The following is a 14,710-nucleotide window of genomic DNA, read 5'->3' on the forward strand; positions in this document are numbered from 1 at the left end:
GACCTCTCTAAAGTACTCAAGAGCAATGGTGTCTCTCTGGAGACTAAGGTCCGCCTGATACAGGCCATGGTTTTTGCAATCACTTGTTATGCATCAGAGAGTTGGACAAAGACTAGGGAGGATAGAAGAAGAATTGATGCCTTTGAGCTGTGGTGCTGGAGAAGAGTACTGAATGTACCATTGACTGCCAGGAAAACAAACAGATTCATCTTGGAGAGGGTGAAACCAGGCTACTCCTTGGAGGCAAGGATTCTGGGGCTTCGTCTGACATACTTTGGACATATTGTAAGGAGGGACAGGTCCTTGGAGAGGGACATAATTCTTGGTAGGGTAGAGGGACAGCGCAAGATGGGAAGACCCTCTATGAGGTGGATTGATTCAGTGACTGGGGTACTCGGGATGGGTGTGTCAGAGGCAATGTGATTGGCACAGGATAGAGCAGGGTTTAGGGCTGTTTGTACATAGGGTCGCTATGAGTCGCAAACTACTCGACGGCACATAACAACAACAACAACATATGCAAAATAATGCTGGAGATCATCTAAAAACAGCTAGAACAGTACATTGAAAGAGAACTGCCGGAAGTTCAGGTTGGATTTAGAGGTTGTGGCACCAGGGATATCATTGCTAATATCAGATGGATCTTTGCTGAAAGCAGAGAATAGCAGAAGAGTGTCTGTGTTGGATCATAACAAACTATGGCTAAGATTGAAAAGAATGGGAAACCAGAATGTTTAATCATGCTCTTATGTATACCTAGAGCAAACAGAGCAAGGTTTAAAATCAAGAAGGATGTGTATCAGGACTGTATCTTTTTTTTTTCCCATACTTAATCAATCAGTATGCTGAGCTAATTTGAAAAGCTGGATTCTATAAAGAAAAACGTGATGTCATAAGAGTAGGAAGACTTATCAACAGACAACTGGCATTATGCAGATGGCACAGTCTTGCTTGCTGAAAGTGAGGAGGATTTTTGGGCCCTCAGGCCTACAGCACTTGGGCCTGGGGTGGGTCTTTGTGTGTGTGTGTGTGTGTGTGTGTGTGTGTGTGTGTGTGTGTGTTCCTTCCATGAGGAGGATTTTAAATGCTGGTTGCAGAAGATCTTGCAGAAGATCAAAGACTATTGCCTTCAATATGGATTACATCTCAACTTCAAGATGACAAAAATCCTCATCAGTGAGCCAGTAGGCAGCATCAGGATCGATGGAGAAAAGATTGAAATTATCAATGTTTTCATTGTACTTGGATCCACAGTCAACATCCTTAGCACCAGCAGTCAAGAAATCAAAAGATTTATCACATTGGAAAAGTTAACTGTCAAAGGACTTGTTCAGAGTGCTGGAGAACAAGGACATCAGTTTAAAGACTAAGGCTGTCTGATTCAAGCTATGATCTTTTCATTTACTTGCCATGCATCTGAAAGTTGGATTGTGACTAAGGATGACAGAAGAATCAATGCTTTTGAGTTGTGGTGTTGGATAAAAGTATTGACTATCTCATACCCTTCCAAAACCAATCTTAGAGCAAGTGCAGCCAGGATACCCCCTTGGAAGAAAGGATGGTAAAGCTTTGTGTCTCGTACTTTGGGCATGTTATTAGGTGGTGTCGTTCTTGGAGAAGACATCATACTTGGAATGGTGGAGGGTGAGCATAAGAGAGGATCATCCTCAACAAGGTGAATTGAGATGGTGATTGTAACAGTGGGCTCGAGGACGTCGGAGTTGGTGAGGATGTCACAGGGCAGAGCCAAGTTCAGATCTGTTGTTCATAGAGTAGCAATGAGTCAAAGTCAGCTTGGCAGCACATAAGAACATTTAACTTGTATGCCAAGCAAATCATTCAAGAAGCTGGATTATATGAAGAATATGTCATGAAGATTGGAGGAAGACTCAGCAGCCTGTGGTATGGAGATGACACAACTCTGCTTCTTAAAAGTGAAGAGGACTCGGGGAGAAAAGTGCAACAATGAATGAATGCAATTCCAAAATCTCTGTAGATGTTCATTGAAATAAAAAAAAAGAAGTAAAAAAATTTTTTAAAGTGAAGAGGACTTAAAACATTTGCTGCAGAAGATCAAAGACTATAGCCTTCAATTTGAGTTACATCTCAACATTAGGAAGACAAAAATTTTCATTATTGGACCGATAGACAACAAAATAATAGAGATCATTTTACTTAGATTGACAAACACCACCTATGGCATCAGCAGTCAAGAAATCAAAAGATATGTTGCACTGGGGAAATTTGTTGTCAAGGATCTCACTAAAGTTCTAAAAAGCAAATATGTCAGTTTAAAGCTTTAAGTTTAAGGTACTCCTGATCCAAGGCATGGTATTTTCATTTCTTCCTATACATCTGAAAGCTGGGCAGTGACTTAGGATAACAAGTGTGGTGTTGGAGAAGAGTCTTGAATATACCATGGACTGAAGAGAAAACAAAAACACAAGTAAATAAATCTGTCTTAAAGTGCAACTACAGTGTTCCTTAGAGACAAAGACAGTAAAACTTTATCTCATTTATTTGGACATATTTTCAATAGGGAACCAGGCCTTGGAGAAATAGATCATGATGGGTAAGGTAAGAGAGTCAGGGAAAGAAAGGAAGACCTTCCATGATAGATTGATGTGGTGACTGTCATAAACGACTTGAGCATGAGAGATCATAAGGATGGTGCAAGATAGGGCAACATTTTAGATGTTTTGTTCATAGGGTCACTATGAGTCAAAGTCAGTTCTTGAGGGCACCTAACAACAACATTAGTAATCCTCTGTCATAGGGTTATAATGTATTTTGAAGATCATTTCTACCATATGCTTAGCATTCATGCACATTCAACTATTCTCCTAAAACACTAATCTCCTTTCTGTCTCTATGGATATGTCTGATCTGGACATTGATATAGAAATGAATTTGTATACTGTATGGCCTTTTGTGTCTGGTGTCTTTTACTTAGCATAATATTTCTCAGGTGTCACCAGTGTTCTAGTATTTATCAGTGCATTATTCCTTTTCATGACTGAATAAAATTCCATTGCATGGATTTACCACGATTTTAAAAATTTTTTCCTTTGTTCTCACCACTGGACCAGTTGGCAGCATCAGGATAGATGGTGAAGAGATTGAGATTGTTCACAGCTTTAGTTTGCTGGGCTCCACAGTCAACACTCTTGGCACCAGTAGCCAGGAAATTAAAAGACTTATTGCGATGGGAAAGTCTGCTGTTAGGGACCTCTCCAAAGTACTGAAGAGCAATGTTGTCACTCTGGAGACTAAGGTGGGTCTGATACAGGCCATGGTCTTTGCAGTCACTTGCTGTGCATCAGAGAGTTGGACAGTGACTAGGGAGCATAGAAGGAACATTGATACCTTTGAGCTGTGGTGTTGGAGAAGAGTATTGAAGGTACCATAGACTGCTAGGGAAACAAACAGATTAATCCTTGAGGGGGTTAAACCAGGCGGCTCCTTGGAGGCAGGGATTCTGAGGCTTCGTGTAACATACTTTGGACATAATGTAAGGAGGGACCGGTCCTTGGAGAGGGACATCATGCTTGGTAGGGTGGAGGGACAGTGCAGGAGGGGAAGGCCCTCTATGAGGTGGATTGATTCAGTGACTGAGGTAATTGGTATGGGTGTATCGGAGACAGTGTGATTGGCACAGGACAGAGCAGAGTTTATGGCTGTTGTACATAGAGTCACAAGCGACTCGACGACACATAACAACACAACATTCCTTTGTTAATGGATTTTTTTTGTGTGCATCTTCCCCCTCTACTTTTTTACTATTATGAATAATGCAGCTAGAATATTAATGTAAAAGTTTTTGTGTGGACATGAAATATATACCTAGAAAGTGTTTAAAGAACTGCCAAACTTTTTTCAAAGCAGGTCTGCCACTTTCCATTCCCATCAGCACAAAATTTCCAGTTTCTCCACTTCCCTGCCCACACATGTTATTGACTGTCAATTTTGTTTTACTTGTCTTGGTGGATATGATATCTCATTGTGGTTTTGATTTGTGTTTCCCTGATGAGTAATGATAGTGACCATCTTTTTGTGTTCTCACTGACCACTATGTACTATTATTTTGCCCATTTTCTAGTTGCATTATTTTTCTTTTTATTAATTATAAAAATTTCCTTATATATTTTGAATGTGAATCCTTTATTAGATATATGGTTTGAAAATACTTTCTCTTATCCTCCAAGTTGTGTTTTCATTCTTTGTAGAATCTACCAAAATACAATTTTTAAAGTCCTAATTAATTTTCTTTGTTGCTTGTCCAAACTTAATGCCAGAGATTAACTTCTCTCTTTTTTTTCTGAGATTCATTATTTTAGCTTTTATATTAAGTCTTTTACCATTTTTAGTTCATTTTTGTACTTGTTATGATGAAGGAGCCCGAGTCATTCATTTGCATATGGATAGCTAGTTTCCTAGTACCAAGGAAAGTAGTCTTGATTATTAATTTTAATGTTTCTTTTTAAATTGTGAAAAATAACACCTCTGTGGTCAAACAGTATAAAAGATATGTAAGAAATAGTTAATCTTCTGCTCTCCCATTCTGTCTTAGACTGGCATCTCCAGAGAAGCAAAATCAGAGATGTTTGCATATATAGAGATAATAGCTTATCTTGAGGAACTGACTCTCAGGCCTGTAGGGGCAGGCAAGACCCAGCTGGGTCTGTGGGTGCTATGCAGGCTTTCATGTCCAAGATAGGCAAGCAGGGCATCAGACTGCTGGGTTTGGAGGCTGATGAGTCCAGAGTTGACAGGTATGGCAGGTCACTGGTTCAGGTCTAGAGGTGAGCAAATTCGACGTCAGATCCAAATACAGCTCGCTAGGTTTGTCAGAGTCCATATGTATATTTTCAGTATGGGACATGGCACCTGAGGAGAGACTGTTTCTGTATTGAATCAGGGCCAGTCATTGGTCATTGCTCAAATCTTGGTTTGTTAGCAACCCAGAAGTTAACATTTGTAACATCTAGAATAATGATGTTAGACTGGGACTCATGGCCAAGTTGGCACACATAACATCACACAGTCCCTACTCCCATTCCTTAAAAAGATGTCAGTAATCTGTTATATTGTATAGTTTTTCTTCAAACTGAAGAATAGATAGTGTTTCACTGTTAGCTGAAAATTGTGCTGACCCATGATCTTACTTTTTTTTTAAAAAAAAAGGACTACATCACTGACCACTTCACTTTATGCCTTTTATACGTATACTTTAAGAAAATGTGACCCTTGGTTTTGAAGTAGATGTGATTCCTGAGGTAATTCTGGTCTCAGCAGTTTAGAAGAGCAGAAGGAGTTGGGTGCTCAGACCTGGCAGAAACTTTCGCCTCTAACCCAGTCCTTGTTTGAGAGAGAGAGAAATAATAAAGTGGCCGGAGTCTGGCTTTGTGCCTGTAACGGGGAAGTTACTAATGATCACTCTTCCACCTCATCCTCACCTGTTCAGCTGCACTGGTCTCTTGTGAATTTCTTCATGTTTTAAACTTTTTCTATTAGCATGTTTTGATTGTTAGATGCCCTTGAGTTGACTGTGACTCATAGTGACCCTGTGAACAATGGATCTAAACCTTGCCCTATCTTGGGCCATCTGCATGATCTCCATCATGCTCCAGCCCATTGATGTAGTCAGTGTGTCGGGCCATCTGGTTGAGGGTGATCTTCCTTTTCACTGACCCAGGTATACGAATCCAAATAGTTTGTTGTGTAAAAGAGCAAATAGTAAATGGTCCCAAGTTAACATCAGAGAATTTTCAGGGTTCTAACTGCTATGTGTGATCCTCGAGGCTAAAAGAAGCAATTAAATAGGCAAGTATGTATGGTCATTAAAATTCAAGCAGGCAAACAATCAGATAATTGTATGCTACTCATTATCCTAATCTCTTTAACTGAAAATCTTATATAATTAGATACATAAATTAGTTTTATCTTTGAAATATCAAGTTGAATTTAACAATATTACAACCAACCTCTGAAAGCTTTCTGTCATTATAGTTTCATTTACTAAAGGATACTTTAAAAACCTGTGAAGAAAATAGTAAATTAAAAAAAAAATAGTAAATTCAAAGAGGCATTTGAGCCATACTTGGTTTAGATTTTTTTTAGCTATTTGAATTCAGATATATTCAAGAGAGAAATGTGGGAATTCTTTTTTTTTACTTGTTGTGTGCTGTCAAATCAGATTTGACTGGCACAGAAGGAGATTGCCCCTCCTTTTCTAGCGAAGCATCTGGTAGATTTGAACCACGTGCCTTTAGGATTGCAGCGCAGTTCCTTGCCTCTAGGCCACCAGAGCTCCCCATCTCTCTGTTTATTTTTTAATGGTATGTGGTTTCCAGGTGAACTACTTGAGATAGGAGGGGGCTTGTAGTACTTTAAAATGTCTTAGACTAAAGAAAGTAGATCTGGGGACTAAGGGATCAAGAGAGACTAGTCATGAATTCAGTGCTGTGACTTACCTTCTCAATCCCCTCAGAGAGTCAGAACAGAACTTGGGTGCCTTTTAGAGACTCCGGTGAACCTCCCCTGAAGCTCCCTGGACTATAGTGTAGCTAGCAAGAAACTTCCTCTGATGGAGTATACATTCCAGGCAGGTCAGCCTGATCGATTCTGTACCTAAGCAAATTCTCAAAGCCCAGTGGACCTCAGTTTCTTCGTGTATGAAATGAAGATTAGGATGGTATCTGTCTCTAAGTATAATTTTGATGTTTAAATGAGTATTTTTTTAAAAATTTACTATTGGTTCGAATCCACCAGATGCTCTGCCAGGGAAGGAGGGACAATCTCCTCCTGTACCAGTCAGATATGATTTGACGGTACATGCACACAAAAATAATAAAATAAAAATTAAAAACAAAACAAAACAAAAAATTTACTATTAATTTCACTGAAAATTTACAGAGACTTTGGATTTCCATTCATTCATTGTTGCATTAAATGAGTACTTTTAAGGTAAACTCACTTGTCTAATAAAGCACAATATGTATTTCTTGTTTATTTTTGGAGAGTATGTTTTCAGTGATAATGAAAAGGTTCAAGGAAATAATGCTGTTCTGATTTTTTCTTCAAACACCTTGAAATGAAATGATTTTAAATGAAACACCAAAAATAATAGATATTTTATTTTCTAATAAATTATGGTGATCATTTTGTAATTGAGGTAAAATATACTACATACATAAAATGAACCATATTTGAGTGTACAATTCATTGGCATTTGAGACCTTCACAGTATTATGTGCCGCCACCACTACTATTTCTAGACTGGTTTTCTTCCCAAGCAGAAACTCCAATCCATTAAACAATAGCTCCCTATTACTTCCCTCCTCCAGCTCTTTGTAGCTTCTGTTCTGATATTTCTGCCCCTAAAAATTTGTCTTTTCCATATATCTCATGTACATCTTTGTAGGATTCATGCTATTTCATGTATCGGTACTTCATTCCTTTTTATATATAAATAATACTCCATTGTGTTTCTGTCTGTAGCTTTTGTCTTTACTGTTTTTTTAAAAAAATTTTCTACATGTATACAGTACAGTTCAATGACAATGGATTACATTCTTCAAGGTAACCATTTCACTCTCCTTTGCTTGAATTGCTCCTCTCCATTAACATAAACTCATTGTTGCCTAGGGTTCCTGTCTGATCTTTTGCATTGTATTGTCACTTTGCTTCTATATGGTGGTTAGTTCTTAAAAGAGCATAATGCTTAAGGCAAATATCTTTTATTAGTCAAACTAACCTAAAGTTTAGTTTTAAGAAGAAAACCTTAGAGGATGTATTTTTGATGTGTTATCTCAAGGTAATAATTTCAAGGACTCATCTGTCCTCCTTTGCTCCAGAAGATCTGGACTCTGGAAATTTTTAATTCTGTTCTGTATTTTCCTCCTTTTGATTTAAATTTTTTTCAGTAGAGTCTTTGTTCAAAATGTCCAGTAATGGTAGCCAGGTGCCATCCAGTTCTTCTGGTCTCAGGGAAAAGGTACAGTTGTGCCTGGAGACAATAGTCACACATTCTATATTTTCCTCCTATTCCTGACTCTCCTACTTCTTTTGTTCTAGGCAAATAAATCAGTTATGACTTGAATGGCTGCTTAGAAACTATTAAGATGCCAGGCACTATGCAATAAACTGGGAGGTAGAATAAAAGCTCTAAACATTATTAGGCCAGTTAACTGAGATATTCATGAAACCATGATCGTCTCACCTCTAAACATAGGAACTAGATCTGATGAGGTTTTTGGTTGTAGGCAGGCAGCCACAGCAGCTGCTCATTTCTGTCTGCCTCCCTCCCTCCCAACCCCGTCTCTTCCCCCCCTTATTGGAAATAATCTCTTGTGCAGCTTATACCAGTTCAGCTTTTTGCAGGTATACAGCTTATTGACAATAACTACAGTAATTGGCTTTGAAACCGTCTGCTTAATCAATGTTATTTTTCTTTTTTTAATAATTTTATTAATTGGTATTTTAATGAGTTTACAGAAAACTTGGATTTCCATTCATTCATTGTTGTACATCAATGTAATTTTTCTATCATCACTGACCTTTCCCCCCTCCTTTCCATTCCTTGTAAGCAAATAAACTTTTTCCCATATACATTTGTCTTTTCTTGTGTTTTTATATAAATAAGGTCATACAGTGTTTGTCCTTTTATGACTGACTTTTTTCACTCAGCATAATGTCTTCAAGCTCTAAGTGTTGTAGCATGTATCTAGACTTTATTCCTTTTACTGGTTTAGTAATATTCCATTGTATTTTTGCACTCTGTTTTTTGTTTAGCCATTCATCTGTTGATGGGCATTTAGGTTATTTTCACCTTTTGGCATTTGTGAGTAGTTCTGTAGTGAACATTGGTGTATAAATGTAGTTTGAATCTAGGTCATATGGTCGTTTTATTTTTTTATTGGTTTGCTTACAAGGTAGTTCTATTTTTGTTTTTATGAAACTCTTTTTCCCTCCTGTAACCCACTCAAAATTTGGAAGTAAGCAGGGAAATAAGAAGTGGCTAAAGTTACCTGTTGTGGTATGAAATAAATGTCAAGAGTTGACTTTGATCTTAATTGTTTTTTTCTAGTCATCCACTTCTCATTTGGCATTTGGCAGTGACACTTTTAAACAGCCTTTATTAGACTTCATAAGTCTCGAAGTCTTTGCTGTGAAATCAAAACTGACTCATTGTTGACTCTCCAGCGGCTTTTCACAAGCTGTAAATTACATGGGAGGGGATTGATGCAGTTGGTGGATGCAAATTGCCCATCTTTGGATTGGCAGCACACCTTGTTACCCACTAGGCCACCAGCACAGGATACAGTAATCGACTGTGCTGCATGTGTAGAACAAGTGTGTCTCATTTCCAGCAGGGATGATTTTGATCCTTACCCTTCCTTGAGAGCCACCAGTCTGGGGTTTGCCACTTGGCTCCAAGCTGTTTGCAATGCAGCATTATTCATCAGACTGTTCTGAGAAGAAAGAGTCTTCAGCTGTTAGGAGTGATACTAGGGAGGCCCTTGGCAGGGGAGACTAGGTTCCCTTGAGTGAAATGTTGTCAGAGTGTTTCTGCAAATGGAAATCAACGACTTATTACAGAAGGAGCTTTTGCACAGAACACATCTGTGAATGTAAAGAAGTTAGTTTCTCTCCCTTTGATTCTTTGCATAAGGGAATTTGCAGTTAGTGACATTGTTTCCTCTGAATACTTTTCTTCATTTTCATTCTTGAAGGACTGCCTCCAACTCCAGTCCAGCTGCTCTATCCAGTGTCCCGATTCAGCAATGTCAAATCCCTCCAGCACCTTTGCAGATTCCGGATCAGACAGCTTGTGCGAATAGATCACATCCCGGATCTCCCACTGCCTAAGTACAATGGGGTCATTAGGGTTGGGGCAGGAAAGGGGGATTAATTCAATATTAGTGAAGCCTTCAAGGTGATCACACAGGCAGATCCTGGCATAAAATATTCACAAGCATTATCTTTTCACATTTCCTGTGACTTAGCACCTAACTCTGGAACTGTCACATTGCAGCCAGAAGGGAGGAAGTTGTGTATGTGTTGGCCTCCCTTCTGCATTCTTTATGAAGAATGGAGTAAAAGTGGTAAGAGTGAGAGAGATAGAACTATTAGAAGTAAGAAAATGTTATTTTTATTAGGTCAGCAAAGAATATTTGATGTGATCTTAGCAAATAGGGCTGAAGAAGTAAAGGCTAAACAACAAACATGCTTTTATAATCTGTATGAATAACCTTACATATATATTCTGTTTGTTTTCACAGACCTCTGATCTCTTATATCCGAAAGTTCTACTACTATGATCCTCAGGAAGAGGTATACCTATCTCTGAAGGAAGCGCAGCTTATTTCCAAACAAAAGCAAGAATTGGAACCCTCCACGTAGCGAGGGGCCCCTGCTGGTTGCCACCAAGGGTATGTTTCCTCTGTCAAACAAATTCTGCTTGGACTGTCTTATCATGTTGAGTCCTTTTCACAAATGCGTCCACACCTCTTAAATGTATACCTGCTCCATCCAGACGTCTGCCAGTGGAGTCCGTGGTTGATGCTGAGCTGACAGTTAAGTATTTGGTTCCTGGCTGTACGATCGCTGGTTCAAACCTACACAGAGGCACCATGAGAAGTAAGCCTGGCAGTCGGCTTCCAAAGGTCATAGACGTGAAAGTGTTGCAGAGCAGTTCTACCTAGCTCACATGAATCATTATGAGTTGGGATCTTTTGAATGGCAGCTAAAAACACCATGGCACATAGCCTAATTTGCAGAGGCTTGAGAGGCCTAAAGAAATAGCCTCTCATCAAAAAAATGCATAAATGAGTCAGTGATGGGGGTGGGGCATGGGCCATGTGTGAAGAGGAGGACCCACAGTGTAGCTAAGTGATCTTTCTGATACACAAATAATAATATACAGGGCAGGAAACCAGAGGGGAAGAAAATTTCATCAAGGCAGAAACAAACACATTTTCAGTTGCAGAAGGCATGCACTTCAGTGAGAGTTCCACAGTGTCCCACAGCTTGAATGTGGAGATGAGCCAAACAGCCTGCTCTTCTGTTTCAAGAGTTCCATTTAGACCTCTGAAAAGTAAATTGTTCAGGAGAAATGAGGCTGTTTTACCATTGCTACACTGGCTCCTTTGTTTAGTTTTCCATAATATCTTGGAATATGGTCTATTCAGATGAATCCTAATTAGTCTCTTAAATTTCATTAAAGTAAACATCAAAGGAAAAAAACACAGTGACCCCACAATGAAGAGGAAACTTAAATCTCCTCACCCTCTCTGCTTCCTTCATAAAGGAAGAGGTGACCACTGATAATTTCTTTCCCGTGGCTGAGATGAAACCCAACAGTTTATTTCCTCCTGGCATTAGAGCTCTCTTGACCCCATGCTCTCGGGGAAGGTGTGTGAGCGAGGTGAAGAAGAGGAGAGAGAATCAAGAGAAATCAAGAAATAATAGTAGCTCTGGGAAGCTGCAGAGTTTTAAAGGATCCCGAATGTTTAACACAATCTTCTATCGTATCTAAAGTTATGTGCATGTTCTGTACTCTCTTAAACCGACTACCATCAATTTTATCCCAACTCCTAGCTCAACCATCTCCTGTTCTTGGGGCTGCAAATCTTTATAGGAGAAGACTACCTGTCTTACTCCCTCAGAGTGTCTGGTAGATTAGAACTGCAGGCTCTTTAGTCAGAAGCCCAATATATTATACATTATGCCATCAGGGTTCCTTATATCCTCAGAAGTGGCTTCTCAGTTCAGTGGGGATTTAACTCAAGGAGAATTTTTCCATGTGTTGACTTTGCAGTCCAGATTAGGTTGGATGATAGGGGAAAAGCAGTTCACTACTTCACCTGGCCCATGAAGAGTAATTGGGATCCATTAGCACTTGACTTCTTTGGATAGTATATCCTTTTTGAAGAACCTGGATGAATAAGAGCACATTCAAAGACAGGCCTCAGGATGATTCTATCCTGGGATCCAGACTTCCTCAAAGGGGCAATATGAAGGGAATAGAAATAACTTTTAACCTTGAGCCAGGAATGTGTTTAGGATAGGAGGAGGTTGGTGGTTTGAAGAAGTATCTGATGAATTTTCATGAGGAAGAGAGATTAAGTTAATTCTGTGGTTCCAAAGGCCAATAAAGGACCATAAGAGCTAAAGTTACAAGGAGTTAACATTTCAGCCTAACTTTGGAGGGATGTGTTTTTTTTTTCATTCATTAAGCAGAGGGCTGTTTAGGAAGTACCCAGGGTACATTGGGTACCTGAACAAAGACTGCCAAGGTCCCTGCTCTCGTGGAGCTTCCAATCAGTATCCTACAAATATGTACATAAATAGCTGGGAAAGTTTCAGTTGACCATATACGTTGCTGGGGAAATAAACCTGAATGACCTTTAGTAACTAGTAATACCTACTCTTCAAGTTGGGATGATTGGGGAGGTCTGTGTGAGAAGCTGACATTTCATTAGAGAACTTAATGTCAAGGAATCAGCATGAGAGGATGTGGAAAAAGAGTATTCTGGGCAAGGAAAACTCTAAAATAGGAGACCCTGAGATAGGAAAGGTGCGTTGTGATCAGATAGAGGCTGAGTTGTGAGAGGCAGTCACATATTAGCAAAAGATTTCATTTCCAAGGTTCTCTTTACTGCAACACTGAATTTGTTACTTGTGGCAAAGAATAAACATAATGCAGCACTCACTCCTGGTTTAGACCCTTAAACCCCTTGAACTAAATGAAGTATCACTTCCCAAAAATCTTACAAGTGTAAATTTTGCCCTTATTTTTACTGTTCAGACAGATCATAATTTGGGGGTTTAAATAGCCTTGGCCATGTGTGCTGTTACATGGGAATTTCATGTCATAGTGCAGTGTAACTGCAGCATGTCTTAAATCAGAAGGCTGAAGCTGACTTTTTTTATTATCTGGAAACCCTTTTAGGTAATCAGAAGCTACAGAGACTTAGAGCTGTTTGTAGCTAGCTTTGTATAGAGTACCACAGGGGTTCAGTTCCCTTTCTAATCCATAGAGCAGGTGGGGAAAGATGAGTGGGAAATAGGATGTATCTGTTACGTTAGTACCTTTTATGGCATTAAATCATAGGCTGCTCAGGCCCCAGAAAAGGCCAGTGTCACAGTTCTCCAGTGACATTATATTTGGATGTGCTTGTCTCTGCAGCCTCCAATCCCCTTTTGAGCTGCAGCTTCTTTGCTTCTTGGAGATCCATCACTCTGTTTTGATTCTACTCTGTTGAATATTATAATTTCTTTTTCTTTATCTAGGCATTTGGTTATCAACCTCCAGTTTTAAAGAACCAAATGATGGTGCCATGGAAAGACAAGAGAGGAAATAGGAAGGGTCAGGATTCTCTGTGCAAAGACTGGTTCCCTTACGTGGCTCTGGGGCTCAGAAGAAGCATGCAACCAACCATGTTCTTTGTCTGCGCATGGGCTGCCCCTTTCTCATCCAGCCCCTGTGAGATCCTGGAACTGGATGAGCTCCCTGGAAAACTGGAAGAAGTCTCAACACTGTTTCTTTTTCAGAAGTTTTATTTTTGATAGTTCTATTTCTTGGTGTGGAAGATTCATCTTAAAGGCAGCAGATGTTTGTGCCCATTGGATTGGAAGTGGCATGAAAGATGAGCAGGTCTGAAGGAGGGAAGAAGAGGGAAAGGGACTGCCAGTTACCACCCAGTCAGCCGGTGCCAGAGGCAGAGGTGGTGGGAGGAAAGGGTCAGAGAAGTGCAAAACGAGGTTGGGAGAGTCTGAGGGAACGTGGATCTGCTTCTGCATAGGGAGCTTCAGGAGGAGTAACAAAGGAAAGAGAGTATGTAGTCTCTAATAAAAGATCATTGGACAAAAACTTGCAGATGGCCCTTGTTAGGGAAATAGTAGTGACTCCTCAAATCCTTTCCTTTAAAAGTTTAGGAACCTGATTTCAGAATCACCTCTCATACAAGCTGTTTTAGTTGTTTTACATACTTCCTAAGCTTTGTGACCTCACCGCATTGTTACTGCTGTTAAGTGCCGTGGAGTTGGAACCAACTCATAGCTGACTCTCTAGCATGTTTTCAGAGGCTGTAAATCACATGGGAGAAGATTGCCCATCTTTCTCTCATAGAGCAGCTAGAGGATTCAAACCACGTGCCTTTGGGTTGGCAGCGCAACTCCTTTAACACTAGGCCATCACAGTTTCCTGTGACCTCACGTTTGCCCTGTTCTTTTCCCATCTTCAGTCCATCCCCCCTCGTAATTTCATAGTAATATCATCCTTATGGTTTCCACCAGCTGTCAAGATGCAATGGCTTTTTCTCATCACCTGAGTAGTTCAGAGCTCCAGTCATAGGCTGCTAAGGTTAATGGAGCATGTGTTCAGATTCTGAATGGCAAATTGTGTGTACCCACATCTTAGAAGTCAGTGTTACCTCCATATGTCTGTTAGCTAGTGAGAGAATACGGAGGAGGGTGAAAATGAAGCTTTTGTAGTTGTATTTTCCCAGAGAAAGCTCTCCTCCAATGTCTTAGCCTTAATGGGATTTCCTCAGCTCAAAGAAGGAAAGCATTATATCGCATACTTTTAAGGTTTATCACTGTCATCTCATTTCAGCTGGAGGTAGCAAGGGCTTCTTTTGTTTTTTTCAATAGAGGCATTTCCTGAGTCTCTTTGGCCTTCATTCATTGGGAAATCTGTTTGGTA

At 39.7% G+C, this 14,710-nt stretch overlaps 1 protein-coding gene across 1 annotated transcript in view; it reads left to right on the forward strand.

Moving 5' to 3' along the window:
• Nucleotides 1-13,403, forward strand: part of SOCS7 (suppressor of cytokine signaling 7) — a 39,878-nt gene extending 26,475 nt beyond the window's left edge. Inside the window, exons 8-10 of the mRNA XM_006889362.1 lie at nucleotides 9,735-9,870; nucleotides 10,284-10,433; nucleotides 13,297-13,403. Coding sequence (XP_006889424.1) covers nucleotides 9,735-9,870; nucleotides 10,284-10,404 — 257 coding nt within the window. The 3' untranslated portion in view covers nucleotides 10,405-10,433; nucleotides 13,297-13,403. The remainder of the gene's footprint in view (nucleotides 1-9,734; nucleotides 9,871-10,283; nucleotides 10,434-13,296) is intronic.
• Nucleotides 13,404-14,710: the final 1,307 nt, after the last annotated feature.

This window comes from Elephantulus edwardii, unplaced genomic scaffold, assembly GCF_000299155.1.
Source record: "Elephantulus edwardii isolate Elephantulus edwardi_28Jun2011 unplaced genomic scaffold, EleEdw1.0 scaffold00077, whole genome shotgun sequence".
NCBI lineage: Eukaryota > Metazoa > Chordata > Mammalia > Macroscelidea > Macroscelididae > Elephantulus > Elephantulus edwardii.